The sequence below is a fragment of the Pan paniscus genome, chromosome 10, assembly GCF_029289425.2.
Source record: "Pan paniscus chromosome 10, NHGRI_mPanPan1-v2.0_pri, whole genome shotgun sequence".
Taxonomy (NCBI): Eukaryota; Metazoa; Chordata; class Mammalia; order Primates; family Hominidae; genus Pan; species Pan paniscus.
In genome coordinates, this window is record NC_073259.2 from 77,914,722 (window position 1) to 77,938,695 (window position 23,974).

Genomic DNA, 23,974 nt, shown 5'->3' on the forward strand with positions numbered 1-23,974 from the left:
ACAGTATAACTCTTACTGATTGATTCCGTTTCTGATTATTGCTGCCCTAAATTTCAGCCTAACGCTCATATCTTAGCTGTACTTTTTTTCTTCAGAGTTTTTGACAGTGAAGCATAAAACATCACCAAAAATGTTTTATTCTCAACTAAGACAGTTCTTATTACCCTCTGTAGTAAAATCTATATAATTCTATCCATCTAGCCTTTAGATGAACAAATTAGCAGATTAATTCTAGAAACTTGAGTCAATAAGCAGTTTCCAGATGGCATAAGATGTGTAGTCCTTATCAAATTCTTCATTCAGTGGATTTTCTTTTTGCTGCTGGCAGGCACTGTGATTGTGGAGCCTTTGACTGATTGGCTTCTTAAGGGTAGTCAATGACTCAGTAACTTGATCCATTGGGAAGGTGCAAAGAACATGAACACTCTTCTCCCAAGAGACCCATTAATTTTTTCTGTTTCTGGAATTAGAGGAAAATTTAGAAACTCTGTGTTATTCATTATAATAGCAGTCATCCAAATTGAGATCCCAGGATGCATAGATCTGTACAGTAGTAGAGCAGTGAGTAATGCCCTCCTCTGCTTGCGGAGAGCTTCTTTCTTGAGAAGAAACCCACATTTAGGAAGCTTGATGAATTAAAAATCCTGCCACATATTTTCATCATGCATGGGAAAAATTCATCAAAGAAGTTTTCAACTTTTATGTTCTCTATTTGATAATGTTATGCATTTAATATGTTTTCTTTTTATTAACATTTTAGAATTGTTTTATTAAGCCTATTACAGTTTGAGTATTCCTTATCTGAAATGTTTGAGATCAGAAGTATTTCTGATTTGGGAACTTTTTTGGATTTTGGAAGATTGTATTATACTTACCCTAATCCAAAAATCTGAAATCTGAAATGCTCCAGTGAGCATTTCTTTTGAGCATCATGTTGGTGTTCAAAAATTTTGGATCGGCTGGGCGCAGTGGCTCACGCCTGTAATCCCAGCACTCTGGGAGGCCGAGGCCGCGGATCATCTGAGGTCAGGAGTTCAAGACCAGTCTGGCCAACATGGCGAAACCCCATCTTTACTAAAAAAATACAAAAATTGGTTGGGCATGGTAGCTGGAGCCTGTAATCCCAGCTACTCAGGAGGCAGAGACAGGGAGAATTGCTTGAACCCGGGAGGCGGAGGTCGCAGTGAGCTGAGATCACGCCACTGCACTCCACCTGGGCGACAGAGCGAGACTCTGTCTCAAAAAAAAAAAAAAAGTTTAGGATCTTGGAGCACTTCAGATTTGGGATTTTCAGATTTGGGATGCTCAATTTATATACACAAAGCATTGCTATTAGACATAGCAATGATAAAACCAATAAAGCAAAAATTTGATTAGCCACCCTGCCACTATCCCATTTCTTTCTGCAGAAGTAACCACCATTGTAGGTTTTCAGTGCTATTACCAAATTGGGAGAATAAAAAGGAAATGACCATACTCTAGTGAAAACAGGTTTCCAATCGATTGTATAACTGGCTCTGGTTGATTTAAGAGAATTTCTGGTAATTCTGCTAAGTCTGCTTTTTCATGCGATCATCAATAGGCTGAATATTCTTTCATCCAAGTGACTTTTTAAATATGGTGTTGCTGGTGAAATTTTGAGACTTTTTTTTCCTAAAGGAGAAAAGAGATTAATTCTACCCCAGATATTTCACAAGTCTAAGTAATGTGTTGACTTCTCAACATCTAGCCTACATCTTTCTATTGTGTTGTGGAGTCAAATTAAAAGTCTAAAAAGCACAAAGGGGAAAGGCAATCTGAAAAAAATAATGCTTCCATTTGGCAAGAATTGTACTTCTGGCCGGGTGCGGTAGCTCACACCTGTAATCCTAGCACTTTGGGGTGCTGAGGTGGTTGGGATCACTTGAGGTCAGGAGTTTGAAACCCAGCCTGGCCAACATGGCGAAACCCTGTCTCTACTAAAAATACAAAAATTAGCCGGGCGTGGTGGTGTGCACCTGTAGTCCCAGCTTACTCAGGAGGTTGAGGCAGGAGAATTGCTTGGACCCAGGACGCTGAGGTTGCAGTGAGCCAAGTTGGTGCTACTGCACTCCAGCTTAGGGGACAGAGCAAGACTGTCTCAAAAAAAAAAAAAAGATTGTACTTCTTTGTGAGAAAATAAAAAGCTGGGAAACAGCCAGCTGTGTTTTGAAATGTTATTTTTATTTCCTCATTAAAAATTCAAGAAATCAATTGATTAAATATAGCAAAAGGCACTTTTCACAGTACATTTTCTTGAAATGTTTATACAACTAATATTGTTAATGAAAATAAATATATGGAAACATTTGTAAAACTGGTTTCTTGGTTTCTCTTTTCATAGACCTGATGTGGGCTATCGAGTTGTAACAGACAAAGGATTTAATTTTTCACCAGCAGATGAAGCTTTTGTTTGCCAAAAGAAGAATCATTTCCAGATAACCATTCACATCCAAGTTTGGGGAAGTCCAAAATTTGTTGAAACCGAGATGGGCCTAAAGCCAATAGAAATGTTTTACTTGAAAGTTTTTGGCATTAAGGTATGTCTTTTATTTAGTTCAGTTTATATCAGTCAACATTTATTTTGTTTCAGTTGTCTATTGCTGCATGACAAACTATCCCAAAATGACTTAAAATAATAACAGTCCTTTATTTTGGTCACAAATCTGCAACTGGGTCAGCGTGTGACTATGACAACTCATCTTTGTTCAGAAGTCATCAACTGGGGCAGCTTAACTGGGCCATTTTCAAGAAGCACTCACATGCCTGTTGAGTTTGGGCTGGCCATCAGCTGGAGCTCAAATGGGGCTCTAACTGACAGGGCTTAGCTCTTCTCCATGTGAACTGCTCTATGGGATAGCTTGTGTTTCTTCACACCATGGTGGCTGGCTTCTAAGGATAAACATTGCAAGACAAGTTAAGTGAAAGATGTCAATTTCTTTCTTTCTTTCTTTCTTTCTCTTTCTTTCTTTCCTCCTTCCTTCCTTTCTTTCTCTTTCTTTCTTTCTTTCTTTCGTTCTTTCTTTCTTTTTTTCTTTGAGACATGGTCTTGCTCTGTCATCCAGGCTGGAGCACAGCAGCATGATTATGGCTCATTGCAGCCTTGACCTCCCAGGCTCAAGTGGGAGCCTCCCAAATAGCTGGGACCACAGGTGTGTGCCACCATGCTGGCTGTGTTTGTAGAGATGGGGTCTCACCATGTTGCCTGGGCTGGGCTTCAATTCCTGGGCTCAAGTGAGCCTCCTGCCTCAGTCTCCCAAAGTGCTGGGATAACAGGCATGAGCTACCATATCCAGCCAAGATGTCGATTTCGTAAGCCTGGGCTCAGAAAATGGCACAGCATCACTTCAAATGATAGTTTTATAGTTTTCAGTGAATACTCTTGCAATTCTTTTACTAAATGTATTCTTAATTATTTTATTTTTATTGATGTTGATGCATTTTCATATGAAGTAGATTCATTATTTTCATCAAATTATCAAAGAGATCTGTGACCTAAAAAAAGCCGAGGAGCCACTAATTTAGTCAACGCCCTCCTCTACAGTTTAACAGAGGGGAGACTGAGGGCCAATAAGGTTACACAATTCATCCAAGGTAGTAAATGATAGAGCTCGGTTCAGAATGGAGGTAATATGACTTCTGAGTGATCAAAAAGTATTTCTGAAATTGTAACTTTATATCCAGTTCCTAAGAGGGAGAAGCATTCATTATCTGCCTATTTTGTTGTTTTTGTTGTTGTTTTGTTTTCTTTAAGACAGGGTTTCGCTCTGTTGCCTAGACTGGAGTGCAGTGGCTTTATCACAGCTCACTACAGCCTCAACTTCCTGGGCTCAAGCAATCCTCCTGCTTCTGCCTCCCAAAGTGTTGGAATTACAGGCATGAGCCATTGTGCCTGGCCTACATATTTTATTCTGATAGCTAACCTGGGCTTAGGCACTAAGGCTTGGCTGCTGCACACATAACTGTTCTTGCACCACACTGAGCTCTTAAAAACAAAACAAAACAAAAACCAAAATACATATAAACATCAAACAAACAAGCAACAAAAAGACATTCTTTGTATGATTATGCATGTAATATAAGTTCATTGTGAAAATTTTGGAACATAATAGAAATGTATGAAAAAGAGATGAAATTCATTTGTATTTGGGATCCACCATTTGGTAGCCTATTTTTTCTCATTTCTTCTGTTATTAAAATTAATCTCATATTGCTAGTAATATATTGTGAACATCACATTATATGATATTAGTAAGGACCCCATAAAAATATTGTTCACAAAGATAATATAGTTTTCCATTGTATGGATGCATCATATTAATTCCCTTATTATTAGAAGTTTTGTTGATTTTCCATTTTTTATTGTTAATAAAACTTCAGTGAACATCCACCCACCTTTGCATAAGGATACATTCCAGAAGGGGAATTTACACATGAAAGATACATATTATTAAAACTCTTGATGTAGGCCACCAATTGCTTTCTAGAAAGATTTGTTACAATGTGAACACCCACCAGTTGTATATTACAGGGCTGATCTCACAAGTCCTTTCCAATATTCACAGAACAAGAAGAGTTTGTAGCAGATGCTGAATAAATGTTAATTCTTATGATTTGTTTATTATATTGTATATCATTGTTTCTTCATAGTAGAATGAATGTAAGCTCCCCAAGGACAGGAAATTTTGTTAATTGTGTTCAGTTCTTATCTCTAATGCCTAAAGCAGTTCCTCGTACATAGTGGGTGCTCCATAAGTACTTCTAGAATGAATTAATAAATAAGGAGCTGCCTTACTCCTGATGTTTCAGCCATCTTCCAGCCCTCTCTGTATTCACTGCCTACCTGAAATACTCTGTTGTCTTGTGTTCTCATTGTTTAATTTCACAGGTATTTATTTCTTTCCTCATCAACAGAATACCACGTTAAGGTAGGGACTATTGTCTTATGTGTCTTTTCAGTGACTTGTTCCTCCTGCCCAGTGCCTAGGATGATGGCTTGAAAAGCTTTTTAAGTACTTGAACATTCTTTGCTGATTAACATTTTAATTAATTAATTAGTTTACTTTTTGTTGTTTCATACAGGTGGAAGCTACCAATCAAATAATTACTATTGAACAGTCCCAAGCAGATAGGAGCAAAAAGATTTTCAATCCTGTTAAGTAAGAATTTATTTTCTGAATTCCTTTGTGAATGTTTTGTGAATAAACACCTACTTTGTTTTTTATATATATATAATTTTATTATCTAATATATTTTGCTTATTTAAAATGAAACCTACCATAGAATCCAAATAATTAATGTTAATTTTTTTTTTTTTTTTTTTTTTTTGAGAAAGAATTTTGCTCTTGTTGCCCAGGTTGGAGTGCAGTGGCGTGCTCTGGGCTCACTGCAACCTCCAACTCTTGGGTTCAAGGGATTCTCCTGCCTCAGCCTCCAGAGTAGCTGGGATTACAGGCATGAGCCACCATGCCTGGCTAATTTTTTGTATCTTTAGTAGAGATGGGGTTTCATCGTGTTGGCCAGGCTGGTCTTGAATTCCTGAACTCAGGTGATCTGCCTGGCTCAGCCTCCCAAGGTGCTGGGATTATAGGCGTGAGCCACAGTGCCCTGCCATTAATGTAGTATTAATGTTAATATTATGAATATATGTTTATCAACAAAGCAGAGTTGTACTATGCATTGAAACTGTTGCAAAAATTCTTTATAAAACGATCCATTTTTAAAGCCACTGTTATTTTCATATTGTTTATTGCTAAAAACTTTGCTAACAACCTTACTAACAACTTTAGTTCCTTGAAATAAATTATGGCTAGATCTTTCTTTTAATTTTTCATTTAAATCAGCATGATGTTGATTGAATTAATTTTGAGATTGTATATCCATGCTGTACTTAGAAGTCATTTTTCCTTATTCTTTAAAGCCATGTTGATAGCTTGCTGAATGGATTCCAATATAGAAAGCATATATAGCTGGTAGTATGCAAAGCAACATGGCAGTCCAAGCTAGAGTCCTCTCTGTAGGATGACTTAGAATGAATGGGATTTGCTTTTTGACTGGTTTGGCAGGGATGCAGTGGAGACATCTCAGGGTTTTGACCCTGAATCAATCCCCTTTGGGCTGAGAAGAAGATGATTTCATGGCCTGGACAGTCCAGAAGCCACTTGTACAAACACCGCACTAAATGTGCGTGGTGCATCTGGTTCTCCCTTGTCTGGGCAGGGTGTTTGTGGCCTTCCTTTGGAGGAAGCTGCCTCCCACTGCTAGGCTAAGAGAGGCAAATATGTGAAGGGGATGCAAAGGCATTCATGCTTCAGTCAGGAGGTGAGTGCTATCACAACAGTGGCGGCAGCACAAATGAAAGGTTTTCTTTCCCCATTGTGGAGGTAAAAGGACCCATGCTGGGTATATGGAGCATATGGCCCTTGTGAGTTGAAAACTCCAGGCTTCAGCTTTTACTGACTGAGCATTTCTTACCCTTCAAGATATTCCATGGCCTTCCTGGCAGCTATTCCTGATCATGCTGTGGATAGCAGTTAATAATCGGGGACTAGAATAAACTGTTCTCTCAGTGTGGTGAGAACTGGGAACCAAGCATAGTTGAGAGTCTGAAAGTGGATTAGATATGATCAGAGATTTGGTGTTCTCTCATAGTCTCTTGGTTTTTTTTTTTTTTTGCTGTTTGTTTTAGAATTGACCTACTGGCTGACCAGGTCACCAAAGTAACACTGGGACGATTACACTTCAGCGAAACCACAGCAAATAATATGAGAAAAAAGGGAAAACCAAATCCAGACCAGAGGTACTGGTGTCACTGTGTGCATGGCAGTGTGGCTGGGTACTTTATCTGGCCAGGAAGTGCCCTCCTGGGGCCCCTCTGATCTTCCTGGTGCTACCAGCCAGAACACAGGGCCTCTAAGCCACTTTCCTCCCTTCTCTGACTCTCAGTTTATTAACATTTCTCCTTTACCTGTGGACATCTTTCTTCTCCCAACCCCATGCCCTGCAATGCCCACTTTCCTGCCCTGCCCTATCTCTGCCTGGCTCGATTGCCTCCACGTTTTTCTAGAGTGACCACATGTTTATGTCTCATTGCCATCCACAGATTGAGGGCTGGCTGCATTTCTCAACCAGTGTGCTGATCTCTAGTCTTGAAGTTCTGCTATGACCTTTTTGATTAAAAAAGAAAATAACTTGTTTTCATGATTTAGACCTGTGGTTTTCAAAGTGTGGTTCCGGGACTAGCAGAGATGGAAACTTGTTAAAAATGCGAGTTCTCGGGCCTTACTGAAGAATCAAAAACTCTGAATCGAAAACTCTGGGGATGGGGCTTAGCAATTTGTATTTTAACAAACCCTCCAGGTGACACTGATACATGCTCAAGTTTGAGAACTGCTGGTTTTAGAACATAGGTTTTGGAGTTGGATAGAATTGAATTTGACTACTTGATACTGGCATTTACTGGGTGGGTGACCTTGGGCATATAACTTAACCTCTCTGAGACTCATTTTCCTGTCCTATAAAATAGAGACAATAACAATATTCTACTCCGATAAAGTTGTTTTGGGGCTCTAAATAGACTAATGTAGGTAAACTGCTTAGCCCGGTATATGACACACTGAGCTCTTGACAGTAACTAATAATAATAATGATAACGGTTACTACTCTTACTGATTTACTTTAGATGCAGAGGGAAACTCTTGTTCTCTAAGAGAATAGGAATGTTACAGAGGAAGCTGGTGAAGTTTTTTCATGCAGTTCTTGGGCAAAAGCTTCTTTGATGTGGATAGTTTTAATTTTGACTTTTAAGAAGTGGTCTAGTCTTAAAACTGTCTCATCAGTGGTACGTATGAAGAGGAATTGAAATAACAGTGATGAAAATTGCCTTGGAAGCAATCGAAGGGGAGGTCTCAGTCTTTGGCTAAAGTCAAGCCCTGTGGTTGTTGAAGGCACAGGATATATGGCCAAGAGCAGGCTGAACTGGGAAGGATCCAGTGTGGTGGGGCAGACCCTAGGAGTCAGTCTCCATTAAGGCCCAGGCCATGTGGCTTCTGGGGCTCTGAACAAGGGGACCTTTAAGGTGGCTTCCTGTTGTATTTGTGAGCCATGCTGTGCTGAGGGCTCAGGACTGCAGCATAGAGAGGCCTGTGCTGAATCAGCACAGATAGGCTGACTCCAGACCCCTCCTGGGATGTCTCTGCAGGGTGGCCTGCTTTCCTGCTCTTTTGGGGCATGTAAAACAGCTCACAAATACCACCAACTGGGCAAAGAGCTGACCCAGAACAATAGCAAGTGAATCAACTACTCTCTTGTTTCACTGGGGGGACAACTTAGAACAGAAGGGAAAAGGCAGTCTTTAAATAAGCAAACTCTTCTCGATAAGTTCACTATTGATCAACTGTTGGGTGGTATTTGATTGTACAAATTGTGTCTCCATTCCTGATGCATTGGCATTGGTCTGCTGTCTCTGAATTAGATACTTCATGTTGGTGGTTGGACTGTATGCTGCTAACCAAGACCAGTTCTATCTGTTGTCTGCCCACATCTCTGAAAGGATCATTGTAAGGGTAAGCTCAGTTCTCTGACTTTTCTGGATCTCACATGCTTTCCTCCTATGTAGGCAGAATTTGAATTTTCAATGGTGTGCTTGAATATGCTATTTCGATGATAATGATAGTAATGGCAGAAACTATTATTTTAGTTTTCACACAGTGGTTCACAACCAAGGGCAATTTTGTTCTCCAAGGGTCACTTGGCAATGTCTGGAGACATTTTTGGTTGTCACAGCTGGCATCTAGTGGATAGAGACCAGGCATTCTGCTCAGTACCTTACAATGCACAGGACAACCTCCACAACAAAACATTATACCTCCCAAAATGTCAGTGGTGTTGAGGTTGAGAGACTCTGGTTTTTACTCTATGGTCTAGGCACTGAGCTAAACAATTTATATATGACATCATTTTACATTGTTATACTTTCACATTACATTATTTATACCCAGAGCAACTGAGGCTTAAGAGACTAAGTAACTAATCCATGATCTCATGAATTGTAAATGATGGAGCCTGGATCTCTCTGACCCTAAAGCCCACAGGGTGGGGAAAGTGGTAGGAAAGCATTCCAGGCCAAATGTGATTGGTGGTACCAGGGCATCTGGGCTACTGTCTAGCACATGGGAATGGCTGGTTCAGCACATTTTGCGGAATGAATGATTGGTCACAGCTGTGCAGGGGAGTCTTGGCAGGCACAAAACATAAAGCTGTTGGTGGCTGCAGCTGCAGCTGTGTGAGTTCAGGCTGGCCACCACTGAAAATACCAGAGGCATGAAGTAACAGGTAGCCACAGGCCTGGAAGCCCTGGGAGGGACTGTGTTGTTATGGATCTTTGAAGTGATACAGGGAGGCCATGCAAACTCCAATAGAGAACAGTGTTCACTGTGGGCCTGCCCATGTATGTGGCTGTTAACCTGAGGCCCTGAGGAAGAAAAGAAGATCTGCCCATTTGGGGAAATGGCATCTCTCCTTGCCCGTGTCGAACTGTTCTGAAACAAAGGGCCCTCTGTAATTCCTTTTGTCAATTAAAATTAATAAGCCTCCTATTAGTGGAAATCCTTTAACTATGTCTCAACGTTGTAATGGAGATGAAGTGATGATAGAAATGAGGTAAAACACTTATGTGTTCAGCAATCCCAGGGTTAGGGAAGGACATGCACACCCCAGGCTGCATTTTTGTGGGTTCTGACATAACATGCAGCAAATGAGGATCATCTGGGGCAGAGGCAGGTGGGGCCCTCTCCTTGCGTCATAAGCCAATACAGAGGTGCCTGTCCATCCCTCTGCAGGGGCCAGGGCCATCTTTGACATCTTATTTGATGTAATCTGGAATTGCCTTGCTGTGCTGACAAATCTGATTTAAAGTAAAGTCTGGAAACCCAGGTTGCATATTGTTTCTCTTAGGAAGGAATAGAGACAGATAATGCCATTCTTTTCAGAGTTAGCATAGATAAGATATCATGACAGTACTCTCCGGAGCTGTATAACTTATGCTTCAGACAGATAGTCTGCTAGTCACCTGCATACTTGGAATAATTTACCTAGTGACAAGGTTTCTCCATTTGCTGCTGACAGCTCCTGCAAAGCTATACGCAGCTGCTGTACAAGTCCACACAACAGCAACATGAGAGGGAGGGAGCTCCACTCTCTAGCATTCTGTTTACCAAAAACTCTCTGTTAATTGGCACCTCCTCAAATCCAAAGCACAATGATAATGAGATCATAATGATGACTTTGAGAAGTTGAAAGTTCCATAATTCATATTCGGTGTGAGTACCAAAAATATTAAATTTACTCAGCATAGTTTGGGTGTCATGCTATTCACTAAATTTTTATTTCAAAAAATGATTATATTCCAGATCTGATAGTCTTCTCCCAGACACAATTTTGGTTAAAGAGAATACCCTATTCTACAAGTGTGCTGTATAACACAAAAGTTACCCTAACAGCAATGAGAAGAAAAGGATTACTAACATCAACCATTCATCCCCCCACTAGAAATATCTTATTGATATTATTTCATTCAAACTCTGAAACACAGAAGTGAAAATGAATGCAGACTTTTCGGTTTATTTAATTGTTTAAGAAATGGCATTATTGTTTGAATTAGTGAGTTTTAGAAATGTCCACAGAATACATTTTTTGCCACCTGAGATTCTAGAGGGGCCTATACAGGTGCATACAAATGGGTTGGGCAGAGGGCAGACCAGCCAACATTCTACAAAAGAGCCAGATGTGGCCTCTTAGGCCATGGCCTGGTTCTGTTAGTTTAAGCTCCGGAATGAAGAATGGGAAGAAAAATTTGACAAAGACATTACAAGCCCTGACTACATTAAATGGAGAAATGAAAACTGCATTTAAGCAAATCCAGACTTGTTCTGTGGCCTAAGAACCACTTGTCCTAATGGCAGAGATTGGCATTTTACTGTTTGGTAAGGGTGATTGTATGAGGGTTAGACCTAGATGAGTTCCAGGTCTCCAGGAAGGGTCCAGAATTCTGACCAAGCTTGTCAGAATTCTGCTTGGAGAGAGAATGGTGGGCAGGACCCAGTAATTATTCATCTGGGTTGTCAATCAAAACAGCTTTAGAAGTATATTATGGTCCTGTAGTATAAATTGACCAATTTAATGAAAATTAAGGCTTACTCCAAAGAACAGATTTATTTGCAGAGTCTTTGTTTCTGGGAGCATTTCCCAGTGGAGTTCCTTCAGTTTCCCCTTGTTAATGACTGGGCTGTTCTATCTCAGCCCCACTTTCCTTCTAAAATACTTAATTAAACCTGGTTTGGAGTGCAGTGTTGCAAGCAGGAGGGATGATTACTTTTGTCTGCCTTTCAAAGACACTCTAGGGTTTCCTCATTTTGAAAACCAATAGATTATTCCAGTTTCTTTTCCAGAAGAATAGAAATGGTCATGTCCCCAAGAATTCTTCCTCTACTGCTCTGCAAATCACAGTGCGTGACATGGGAAACCAAACCTAGGGTTAGGGAAGATGATATAATAATGCATATGTGTACACATGCAAACACACACAAACACAGACACACGCATTCCTCTTTTGGAGTTCAGATGAATTTTTATTTACTCAAAGAAAACAGTTTATGGAGTAATGCCTGTTTTGGACTCAACAGATCTTTCTGTCAACTACAGAAGGGCAACTTACGACCAGGAGTACATGGCATAAAGAAGTAGTTCTCAAGCTTGTATTATGAATAAGAATCCCCAGAGAGCTTGTAAGAACACAGATACCTGTGTTTTTGATTCAGTAGGTCAGGGATGCCTGAGAATATGCATTTCTAACAGGCTTCCAGGAGATGCTGATATTGCTAGCCTGCAGACCATGCTTTGAGTAGCACCAGCAGAGAGTATTTCTAGGTCCTTTTTCTGTAACCCTCTCAAAAGGTGCAAAAATGGACTTCCTAAGAGCTGCCTTCCTCAGGTCAAGCTCTTCTATTAGTTCATTGGCTGCTGCTTTCGAATCCCAAACGATGGTAAAACAAATTCCAGCTTTTCACTTCTAACTCAGCATAGCCTTCAAATTGCTGCTGATGCTGTTTTCTATTCCAATAACCTGCAGGGGGCGCCATTTACATTGTATTTTTTATGAAAGGCGTCCCCCTGGAATTGTGCAACTCTGCAGGTGCGTCGCTGAGGAGAGCAGATGAAGCAATTATAGGTTAAATAGCTGCTGCTGTGCCCAGGAGAGTGTGTCGAGAATAACTTTGAGACTTTTCATCCTCATTTTTGCAAACTGTTCATGCACACATGATTTCACTTAATCCCACAATAACCCTATGAGGTGGGTAAAGGAGACATGATTCTTTATTCATCAGAGGAGGACACAGTACAGAGAAAGATTAAGTGGCTGCCCCAAGGTCACACAGCTAGTTTGTGTTATAACATAGACTAGAATGCTCGGGTCTCTTCCCTAAATAAGAGGATATGACACAAACAATAAAAATATTTTAGACATTTTAATTAATTTGTTTTGGTGTTTGATATCCATCAGCCACTATTGGGTCACATGTGAATACAAACTCATAATTCCAGAAAGAGGTAGTATATTGTGGCTTGCTTTCACACATGAAGGTTGTGGATTCCAGAGAAAGGAAATAAGTTCACAGATCTTATGAGAACATTTCCTGTTACTGATGAGGAATTCTCCCTAGGGCTATATATTTAGAATGTTGTGAATCTGTGGCCCTTTCCAAAATAATGTGAACATATTTTAGGGATATGAGTTTTCATCTGATGAGAGCTAAGTGAGAATATTGCAATTGTTCCAAAAAATTAAATCCACTTATATCTGCTGTTCCAGTATCAAGTTACCAACATGATAATAACTATCCCAAAGCTCATTATGAAAAACTTCATCACTGTCTTATTTTGTTTCCTTGAAGTGGCTCATTATGTTCAAAATAGAGAAAAATACACCACCATCTTATATGGCATACCTTTGGATTTAGTTGATTGGTTGCTATAAAAGGATTTGAGTCAAAGCCAATTTGCCATTCACAACCAAGGGGCTCTAGGGAACTTGCAGAAAAGCTCTTTGTTCAAGTAAATTTACACAAAATAATGTTCAAAGTTTTTACTTTATACTCTTCCCCCACTCCCCACTACCCTCCCACCCCATTACATTCTTCCACTGCTGTTTTTTTTATTATTATTTTTTATTTTCTTGAGACAGAGTATTGCTCTGTCCCCTAGGCTGGAGTGCAGTGGCATGATCTCAGCTCACTGCAACCCCTGCCTCCTGAGTTAAAGTGATTCTCCTGACTCAGCCTCCTGAGTAGCTGGGACTATAGGAACATGCCACCACACATGGCTAATTTTTGTATTTTTAGTAGAGATGGGGCTTCACCATGTTGGCCAGGCTGGTCTTGAACTCCTGACCTCAGGTGATCCACACACCTCAGCCTCCCAAAGTGCTGGGATTACAGGTGTGAGCCACCACACACCTGGCCTCTTTCACTGCTTCTGTTTATCAAGTATCAATGGTTGAGTCTTCCAAGCAGCTCAGGGTTCAGACACTTGGGATTGAATTAGGAAATTGAAGACATCAAAAAGTTCTTTAAACCCAAACTAAGAAATAAACTTTGTGGTTTCTTTTAATTATTTTTAAAATTGTAACAAATGCATATGACAAAAACACTCAAACAATACCAAGAGAGTATATAGTGAAAGGTGAATCTCCCTCCTACCACTGTTTCTCCATCTCCCAGGCTCCATCCTTGAGGAAACCATTGTTATTGGTTTCCTGAGTAGTCTTCAGAGAAAATCTATGCATATTCAGGTGCTGAGCCTGCAATGTATCATATACCACCAGAAAGGTAAAAAGTCAAGTATTAGTACTGACTTTTTAGATAATCAGGATCACAACTGTTTGTCTAAAGTTGTGACAGCCTGCCTCAATCATAAAAATACATCATAATTTAAAAAACAAATTAATTTTGTTGTGAGGATTTTGAGGGATTTAGAGATGCTTACTTTAAAATATTTGGGAATATATTCAGTGGCTACAGGGAAGCAGGAAGGAAGGCAGTGCAGTGGAACATTCTTTGACAAAGAATTTTATTTAAGAGTAAAATCTCCAGAACTTTGTCTAGTCCAATGGTTTCACTTGGATTTTCTTTGAAGATTGCCAGGACTACTTCTAAGCAATGCCGTGAAACAGGCAAATCATTATTTAATAATCAGAGGACTTGTAGTTCCAGCTCCAGAACTTATTAGCTTTGTGGCTTTGGGCAATTTATTTATCTTTTCAGAGTGTTAGTGTCAATAAAATGAGGACAATAGTACATGTCTCATATAATTGCACTGTGAATTATCGCACAACAAATGTAGCTGTTATTATTCTTCCTTCAGTATGCTCTGTGTTTAGGGAATAGTTGATGTATATTAAATATATTTGTATTATCATTTGCTTGTCACTTGTGTATGAAATCATAAATATAAAAGCATTTTGAAACTATAATAGGGCTAGCTAAATGCAAGGTATTTTTATTTATCTGACTTTAGTACACCTGTAATATTTTCTGATATAATGTTCTGATTTTAAATCATGATGATGATGACTATTCCTGGAAAGATAGCCATTTTTAGTTTTCTTCTTTATCATCCACCTAGTATAACTGATCACATTCTTAATTCCAGATAGATGCAATGGAGATTGGATGTTTCAAATCAGGGTATACAGAGCTCCTGCTAGTGGGGAGGCAGAGTGGTTAGGGAAGCCTCCCTGGCTCTCCTGGGCCCCGGAATTACTTGGATATGTCAGAATGTCCCACTCAATACAGGATTCTCTTGTGAAAGACTTAGATAATATTCAGTTTGCCTTTGCTCTGAACACTAACGTGATCATCTATTCCTGCTACTGTTACTTTAATTGTAATATATTTATGTATTTTTCCAGGCCTCTAACCCTGGGCAGTTTGAAAATGACAGTGATGCATTGTGGCAGCGAGGACAAGTTCCAGAATCTATTGTCTGTCACGGTCGAGTAGGAATCAACACAGATGCGCCGGACGAAGCCCTGGTTGTCTGTGGCAACATGAAAGTGATGGGGACCATCATGCATCCCTCTGACAGCCGGGCAAAGCAGAATATCCAGGAGGTGAGCACAGATTCAGGCCCTGGGCCCCTCCTCTGACACCCCAGTCAGGTTTGCTGGGTGCTCCTGGCCTCTGACACACCTTGAACCGCACATCTTTACATGTCACCCACTGGTGTGAGATGAACACACTGCTTAAAAATGATGACTGAGCTGCTGGGCATCTCTGCTGAAGTTGTAAAGCAGTTCCTCCCTGAGAGAATGGATTTACCTGACAGGAGCAGTGGGCAAAGACAGCATGTCATTGGCTTCACAGGCAGCCAGTCTCAGTTATTTTCCACAGGCCATTGCCCTTCCTTCCACACTTTGTCAGCTTCCAGAGCTTGCCTTTTCCTTTCTGTCTCCCCACTCATCTTCCAAGCACTGTCTCAGTCCAGTTCCTGATATATTTCTCTTGGATGTCTCCAGCCTCTTCCTTCTAGAGTCCCTGGCACCAACTCTACTGGCCATTATCTTCCCCAGGCATCATCTTTCTCTAGGAACTCTTGAGAAGCTCCTCCTCCTCATCCCTTACTTGGTCAGTTCATCGCCAAGAGTTCCGGGTGAAGACCTTTTTCCTCCATGGAGAGGCAGTTACCTAGAGGAAACCAGAAGTCAGGCCTAGATGTCAGGAGATGGCTTCTCCGCTTTGGGCTCTCCCCAGTTACGTGACCCTGGATAAAATGCTTAATCTCCTTGAACTCAGTGTCTTCAGCTATAAGATGAAAATGGTGCCTGCCTGCCTGCCTGACACCCTTGGCTCTTTTTTATTTTTTAACCAGTTGAACTGAATCATCTTGGAAAGCTACAACTGCTATGTAGACCATAAGGATGAGGATTAAGCTTCCAATCCATTAGCCAGCTACTAACACCTCATTCCAACTTTTCTGCCATTTAATTATTTCCCATGCATTGCTTCTACCACTTCCCCATCATCTCACTCATACTACTTCTCTTGACAGCATTTGTGAAGCTGTGTTTTAAAAGTTCCTTTTCTCTCCTTTCCTTATCCCTTTTTAGCTAATAGAAGTCCTAATCTGTTCACTATTAGCCCCTCTTCCAGACTGCATTCCTTTCTCAGTGCAAATCTGCACTGGTTTTCCTAAACCAGCCAAGGAATGTCCTCCTTTGCTTAGAGGATTCCAAAGAATGGTTGTAATTGTAGACTTTTATACTGATTGTGAAGCTGCGGTTCATATTAGAAGAGCTGTGACCTACTAGCCAGATGGGAATGCAGAGCTAGAGAGTTCTTACATACATTTCCAGATGTCGGTCCTAGATATTGTGCCTTTGAACTTTAGAGAGAGATCATCTGTCTGCATTTCAGGTCACACCAAATCAAATTTATCCTTGCAATTGGCTATACAATTCACTACCAAGTCTTACTAAAATGTAAATTGAATATAACAAGTGAGAAAAGTCCTGTACAACCCTTCCTGCTACCACCAGGCATAACACAGAACTTCATTTACAAAAAGTCTTCAAATATTGCTTCTTGGTTTGAAGAAAATATATTGTCTTAAAATAACAAGCTTCCAGAGAACTTCTCACATCCCTTCTAAAAAGCCTTCTCCATCTAAATGAAATGTCACTTCAATCCAGGCTCTAAATGTGAAATTTCTGTATCCCCTTCCTGCTCATGGCAGCATGATAGAATAAAGAAAATCCTGGTCCATGGTTAGAAGTCTAAGAGTTTAGTCCTGACTCTGGCAACCACCAGCCCAGGAACTTTGGCCGAGAGGCGATCTGTGACTCTGTTTTGTTGTCTGTGAACAGGAAATGCTCATATTCATTTTACCCAGGTTAAGAGATTTTTCTAAACTCATAAATGTAAGGTATTTTTTAGCCAGACAAGTCTAAGCAAAGAGAAATTATTTTCTATTTATACAAAATAAAAATTACATGTAATTTATTTATTAAATGATTTCATATTAATAGATTTGTTTTGATAAATCTGTGCACATTTTTGAGATATATATTTGTAGAAATCTTGTCTGTCCCAGTCCACTGTTTATTACAGAGATGAGGGAGATGATGGTAATGTTGATGATGCTGATGACAGATGTATGAATTTCATCTTCACCTCTTCCTGACTTAGTTTTTGCAACTTTTGAAAAGAGAGTCTTTCTTTCATATACTCTGGGGATCTGACCCTTGGTCAATTTGATGGCATGCATAGGACTGGAAGCAATTTCTTATTCTTTAAGAGTGCATTCTAACCACAGCTGGCTTCTGAATGGATGAGCTGCTACAAAATGTAGTGGTCAAATATGTTACCTAATACTACAATTGGGGAAAATGGATATGGGCTGCTGCTTTGCCCTATGTGTTTCCTCACTCAGGAAACACAGATTTCTTTGTGGATATTAAGAACATGATTATCTACAAAGTCCTGGTGGGGGAGATCTCTGATGCTCACAGGGACACAGATCCAAGACATGGAGAAGATGACGCAGATATGACCGAAACCTCTGCAACTGAGGTCCTGGGCAGAGGAGCAGCTTAACTTGCCCAGCCATTGGCATCGTGTCTACTGATGCGACTGCAGACTGTGGAAGGACATGCAGCTCTGACGGTGGAAACTGAGCAAAACTAGGGGGGAAGGACACGCTGAACACTAAAGGCACATGAAGAACCTCAATGTCAATGCCCAAAAACATGAGGAAGTTGAGAGTTGAATACATCAGTCAAATTCTGTGGTGAAGGCTGAAAAAAGGTAGCAAGATATTCAAAAATTCAAGCCAGAAAAGGGAATCGTTAAGATGAAATGCTCAAAGGCTGTTTTGATTTTCTCCTAACCACACTACCCGTGTGCTAGTGGAAGACAAAAGTAGACATGAAAAAAGCTCAAGAAAGTCAAACATGCAAAGTCTCCCTCTGGGCCAGGAGCCAAACGCAGAAGTTCCTTTGCTCAGGGTGAGCAGGTGTCATTTAAGCTGCTCCTAGTCCAGACTGTGGCTGGGCTGTGGGCCATCACCAGATGACAGATAGCCTTCCCTGAACAGACTGAGTCCCACGGACTGGAAGGTGTTGTCTGTGATGCAATTCTTGAGCTAATGATGTATTGTAGAAACCTTGGGTGTGAGGCAGCATGATGCTGATGGCTATTTGCATCCATGGTCAAAACTTTCCAAAACTTTTGTGGGCAAGGTCAAAGCAGACACCCAAATTCAGTTTTCAGTTTCTTACTCAACAGGCATTGAAGAGCAAGGCACAGCAGTAAGTGCTGGCCTGGGTAGGGTTCCTGGGAGGATTCAAAGAAGGCACACCCTTTGCCTCAAGTGTTTTCCCTAGGCCAAGTGTACACATAGGGATCATGCAATACAGGCTACTGTTTATATTTAGCTTTGGGAAGACTATAAGTCCAGAAATTAGAAAAGCATTTTGTTTGAGGAACATTGTCATATAAAATGTTTAGGTCTCCAAGTAACCCTCAAAATTTTTCTTGGCTGAAAATCTGTCTAGAGGATGATAGTAGTACCAGAGAACCTAATGCTGTGTCTAGCAGTATGTCTTGGGGAATCAAGGATCCAGTTTAGAAACCAGGGACCATTTCCCTCTCTGTAGCCTGGACAGCCTACATGAGGGTACTTTCTCCTCTGCTTTTCATCTGCAACAAAGGAACCAACACTGCCTCTGCTTCCTTCTTTAGCTGGGGCCCTGCAGGTGGGGCAGGAACAAAGGGGAAAATAGGAAGTGGGCATAGGACTCCCAGGGGCCTATGGCTGAGGAACTGGGTAGGGCCTAGGCAGTGCAAGGCCAGTCCAGGCTGGCTCCTGATTGACCCTCTCTCTTCAATTCTCTTCATGTCAGGGATTGTCTTGCCATTTTAATACCTTTGTTCTTTTATTCCTTCTTTTTTCCATCAAAAATTTTAGGTGCCTATTACATGTCAGACACTTTGCTCGGTACTGTGCAGGTCCTGAGATAAATAAGACTCAAGAATGAAACTTTTACTAAAATTTAAGCTCCAAAAGAGAAACACTCATTGAATCTCCAGTGCTTAGGAGATCATCTGGCACATAGTAGCTACTCAATAGATATTTGTTGACTGAGTGAAGGCGCTCACAGTGATAGATATATGCACAGGGCTATATGAGATTGTGACTGTTCCTTCCAAGGATGACCTGCAAGGCCCTCCCTGCTCTGGCCTTAACCATTCTAGTCCAGTAATGCCAAATTCTGCCTTTGTTCTGCAGATGTCATTCAGGGCATTTGCTGTCTCGGGCCTTGGTTCATGGTGTTCTCTGTGGCTAGCATTCCTGTCTTAGTCTCATCCTTCCCCCTCCCTTCCTATCTTACATCTTTCCCTAACGCTTTAAGTTATTAATGTATTTAACAATTATTAGCTGAGCACCTACAACATGCAAGGAATTGTACTTGAAACTGGTGATATGTTGATGAACCATGACCTTAAACATGTCCTCACTCTCACGGGGTGTATGTGATATAGGAGAAGACAAAGAATGAAGTTGACACAATTAGTTGTCTTGTAATTGTGACTCATGCTATGAAGGAGAACTGGTGCTATGAGCACATAAAGCAGAGGAACTTTGCCTAGACTTGGAGGTCAAGAGATCCTTCTCTGAGGAACAATGCTTACATTGGTGAAGGGGAAGGCAGGGGAATGGGAAGGAAGAGCTTTTGAGTCTGGGAAAACAGCATGAACAAAGGCTGGAAAGTGAAAGGAGCAGAGTTTGTCTGAGGAACTGGAGTAAGCCAAGATCTCAGCTGGGCTTCATCATCGCTAGGAAGCCTTCCTTTACATGTCCCTGAGAATATTTTCAACACCTCCTCAGAGCTGTAATGATTCTCTGTGCATAATTCCATCATTGTACTATGTTTCTCACATTGTAATATAATCATATATGATTATGTATGTATCTATCAGCTGGGTCTTCCTGTCTAGACCACAAACTTTTAAAAGGCAATTTTTTAAAAATTTTATTTTAAGTTCTGGGGTACAAGTGCAGGTTTGTTACATAGGTAAACTTGTGTCATGGGGGTCTGTTGTACAGATTGTTTCATCACCCAGGTATGAAGCCTAGTACCCATCAGCTGTTTTTCCTGATCCTCTCCCTCCTCCCACCCTCCACCCTCCACCTTCAAAAGGCACCAGTGTATGTTGCTCCCCTCTATGTGTCCAGGTGTTCTCATCATTTAGCCCTCAGTTATAAGTGAGAACATGCAGTATTTGGTGTTCTGTTCCTGTGTTGGTTTGCTAAGGATAATGGGCTCCAGCTCAAGGCAATTATGTTTTAAGTCCCAACACTTAGTAGTGCATGATATGTTAAAGGTGATTGGTAAATGTTAGTCAAATAAAACAAAGAATGAATGATGGCAGTAAGCTCAGAATTATACTCTGGAATAACTTCCTGAAATAAAGCTAATCCGTTTAGCCAATTAAGCACCAAGCTACCATCTTTCACAACCAGTCCAACTAGTGAAGGGCTGAGAATCCTAAACGATGGTGGAGGGGCTCTACTGCCACCTCAGGGAGTCTGTCAAGGGAGGAGCTGAGGGCCATGACAGTGGTTTTCTTAAAACAACAACAACAAAAAATGTTTTTGGTTCCTCTGTCACATGGATGAATGCCCAGGCAGTTTACTTTTAATTGCCTCAATAGCTACTCAATAAATATTTGTATTTATTTGTAATTCTATTATGTTCCAAAAGAAAATTTAGGGTACCCACAAAGGGCTACCAACTTTTTTGTCAGATAAAGATATTTTAAAAAAAATTCTGCTATTACTATCATTTACAAAGTCTCTCAATTTAAAGAGGAATCCTTTGGATCAAACCCATTTAGCTTTAGGGAAAGTTCACTGTACCGTCTTGATTGTTATCATTTTGCTGGGACCCCGTAGTGACAGTTGGGACAGCCTTTAATGATGTGAGAGCAGTGATTGCACGTAGAGGATGCCCTGCTGGCCGGGGTGATGTTGGGGAGGCATGTCCAGGGGAAGGAGGGTGGCTGGGTCCTGAAGGGCCAGCAGTTGGGTAATCCTGGCTTGGAATCCACTTGAAGAAATTATCTCCAGCAAAATGTCCAAAAGCAATTCAGTGATGTCTCTGGGTCACTCTGGGCATTAATTTGAATAGCAAATATCTATGCGAGTAAAATCTGCTCTTCTTTAATTAAATTAGGTTGACACGAATGAACAGCTGAAAAGAATAGCCCAAATGAGAATTGTTGAATATGACTACAAACCTGAATTTGCATCTGCAATGGGAATAAACACTGCCCATCAAACAGGTACACACACAAATTCCCCTTTTAATTTTGTATTGCCAACTATTAAACTTTTAATTACCTCTTTATTCTGAGGTTATGTGCTATGGCATTTGACAACGCTCTGTTGATCTAACTTGTTCTCTGTGAAACTCATAGTCACTAGAACAGGAAAGGTTAAAAAATTTCTGTGTCATTTTTACTCAACACCCCCACTCCTCCACCCCAAGGTACTGGTGGAGTAGGTTGAATATACAGTTTCTTTGCACAGGAGTCCTTTTGCTCATGGGCTGAGGGTTCAGGGACAGATGATGGCTCAACCTATGTGAGGAATGGCATTGGGCAGTCGGGAGGTGGAGGGAGAAGGTGGCAGGGTAAGTGGATCTAGATAAGAGAAGGGGTAAGCAAAGTGATGTTTATACCCCAATCCAGGAAGCCTAAAGAAGGAAGGAATATTTTAGGGGCAAAGGCTTCCTATAGGAAAAGAAAGGAAATCAAGCTAACGCCCCATCTTTACTTCTATGGACAGGGATTTTAAGGCACTTACCTCCCCCTGTTGGCCCAGAGTCTCAAAAAAAAAAAAAAAGAAAAAAGAAAAAACAGAAAACACTCCCACTTTTAATCCTATAGTGGTTCTTGGCTCAAAATTCCTTCTTTGCTGCAAATGTATTGTAGATCAAAGCAAAAGCTTAGTGAGGATTTTCTCCAGAAAGGTCTTTCTTTGAAGATTAAACCTGTGGAGTGTTTTGTATACAGGAATGATTGCCCAGGAGATGCAAGAAATCCTGCCCAGAGCAGTAAGAGAGGTTGGTGATGTCACCTGCGGAAACGGAGAGACCTTGGAGAACTTCCTCATGGTGGATAAGGTAATCACTGAAAAGATATCAGCTGCTATAAGCTATCAGTCTAGGGATAAACCCCCTTCTGTGATAGCACAATGGGCTGAAACATCCAACCAGGAAGTGGGACATTAAAATAATTCTTCACTGAGTTGTGGAGTGAGTAGGTATCAACTATCTTATAATTGATATTCAAATTGATCATAAGCACCAAAAAGAAGTTCCATATGATAAAAAGGAAAATGCATATGCAATAGTAAGAATTCGAGTTCAGCAGATCTTAAGTGGCACTAGGAAAGTCCACTTAGCATGAATGCACTTTAAACAAGGGCCAAACATCATGATAAATACTGACAAAAAAGTTTTAATTAGACTTCATCTTTTAAAATGGTAATAAACTTATGAAAAATGCATTATATTTTAGGTAATGCAACTTAAATTATAATTACACAATGTGTTTCTTCTTAGAATGATTAAAGATTAAGTGAAGTGTTGAATTTTTTGAGCATAGTTTTTTTGATAAAACTGTGTTTGACTTTTACAGTATAATCATAAAGTGAGTCATTTTTATGAAGATATTTATGGGCCTGATCATTTTTTTCCCAAGGGCCTCTCTTAATTCTTTGATATTCAAATCATTCTCTTTTGAAGGAATGCCATCATGCCTGTAGATTAGCTCGTCTTCATTTGGTAATGGGTCTAAATCTGCCAGTTCCTTGCTTGTCGATGCTGTGTGTATGATTTGAGGAGTTCCCTAATACCACATCTATTGATTCTATGAAATCCTGCATTTTTGCAAGGTTTGCAAATGCACTGTGATGCTGATTTGTTTTATACTGCATTATTATATTTGATGCTGAGAGGAAAGACCAATTGATATAAGGGTTTTGTAGTCATGGGGAGAGATGCTTGAGTGGAGACTAATTTATAATTTGTCAGTTAATGGAGGTAATGCTCCCTGAACTTCAAAGTGCACATGCATCACTGGGAATCTCATTAAAGTGTGGATTCTGATTCTGCAAGAATGGAGTGAGGCCAGAGATCCTGCAATTCCAACCAGCCTCCTGGTAATGCCAATCTTACCAACCTTGCTGGTCAGAAGCCACACTTGGAGCAGCAAAGCAGAGGATGCCTTTTCATGTTAGGCACCACCACCATCTTCCACCTACCAGCCCCTGTACCACAAACTCTTAGATGACATGGTCTGGGAGGCCTGCTCAGCCCAGGGCTGCAAGAGCAGAGTGGCAGAAGTTGACTTACTGCCTCCTGCTTCCCAAGAACATATCTTCGATAGAAGCAATTCTTCAGTCTCTCTCCCAGACCTGGGCTATCATTTCACTTGAGAGGTATATCATGAAACATTTATTTATATATTTATTTCCCAGGTTTTTTATTGTGGTAAAATACACAAAACATAACATGTATTATCTTAACCATTTTTAAGCATACAAGTCATTGATGTTTGATACGTTCATCATGTTATACAACCATCACCACCATCCATCTCCAGAACTCTTTTTCATATTGTAAAACAAAAACTCTGTACCTGTAAAACAATAACTCCCCATTATCCACTTTCCCTAGCCCCTGGCAACCACAATTCTATTGTCTGTTTCTATGATTCTGACTACATATAAGCAGAATCATAGAGCATTTCTTTCTTTTTTTGTGGCTGGCTTATTTCACTTAGCTTAATGTCCTCGAGGTTCATCTATGTTGCAGTGTGTATCAAAATTTCCTTTC

The 23,974-nt window shown here is 40.4% G+C and overlaps 1 protein-coding gene across 1 annotated transcript in view; it reads left to right on the forward strand.

Moving 5' to 3' along the window:
- MYRFL (myelin regulatory factor like) overlaps window positions 1-23,974 on the forward strand; it is a 133,433-nt gene that overhangs the window by 62,434 nt on the left and 47,025 nt on the right. Inside the window, exons 7-13 of the mRNA XM_055096496.2 lie at window positions 2,363-2,558; window positions 5,101-5,177; window positions 6,707-6,817; window positions 8,492-8,582; window positions 14,984-15,184; window positions 21,308-21,416; window positions 22,149-22,258. Of these exons, the coding sequence (XP_054952471.1) occupies window positions 2,363-2,558; window positions 5,101-5,177; window positions 6,707-6,817; window positions 8,492-8,582; window positions 14,984-15,184; window positions 21,308-21,416; window positions 22,149-22,258 (895 nt within the window). The remainder of the gene's footprint in view (window positions 1-2,362; window positions 2,559-5,100; window positions 5,178-6,706; window positions 6,818-8,491; window positions 8,583-14,983; window positions 15,185-21,307; window positions 21,417-22,148; window positions 22,259-23,974) is intronic.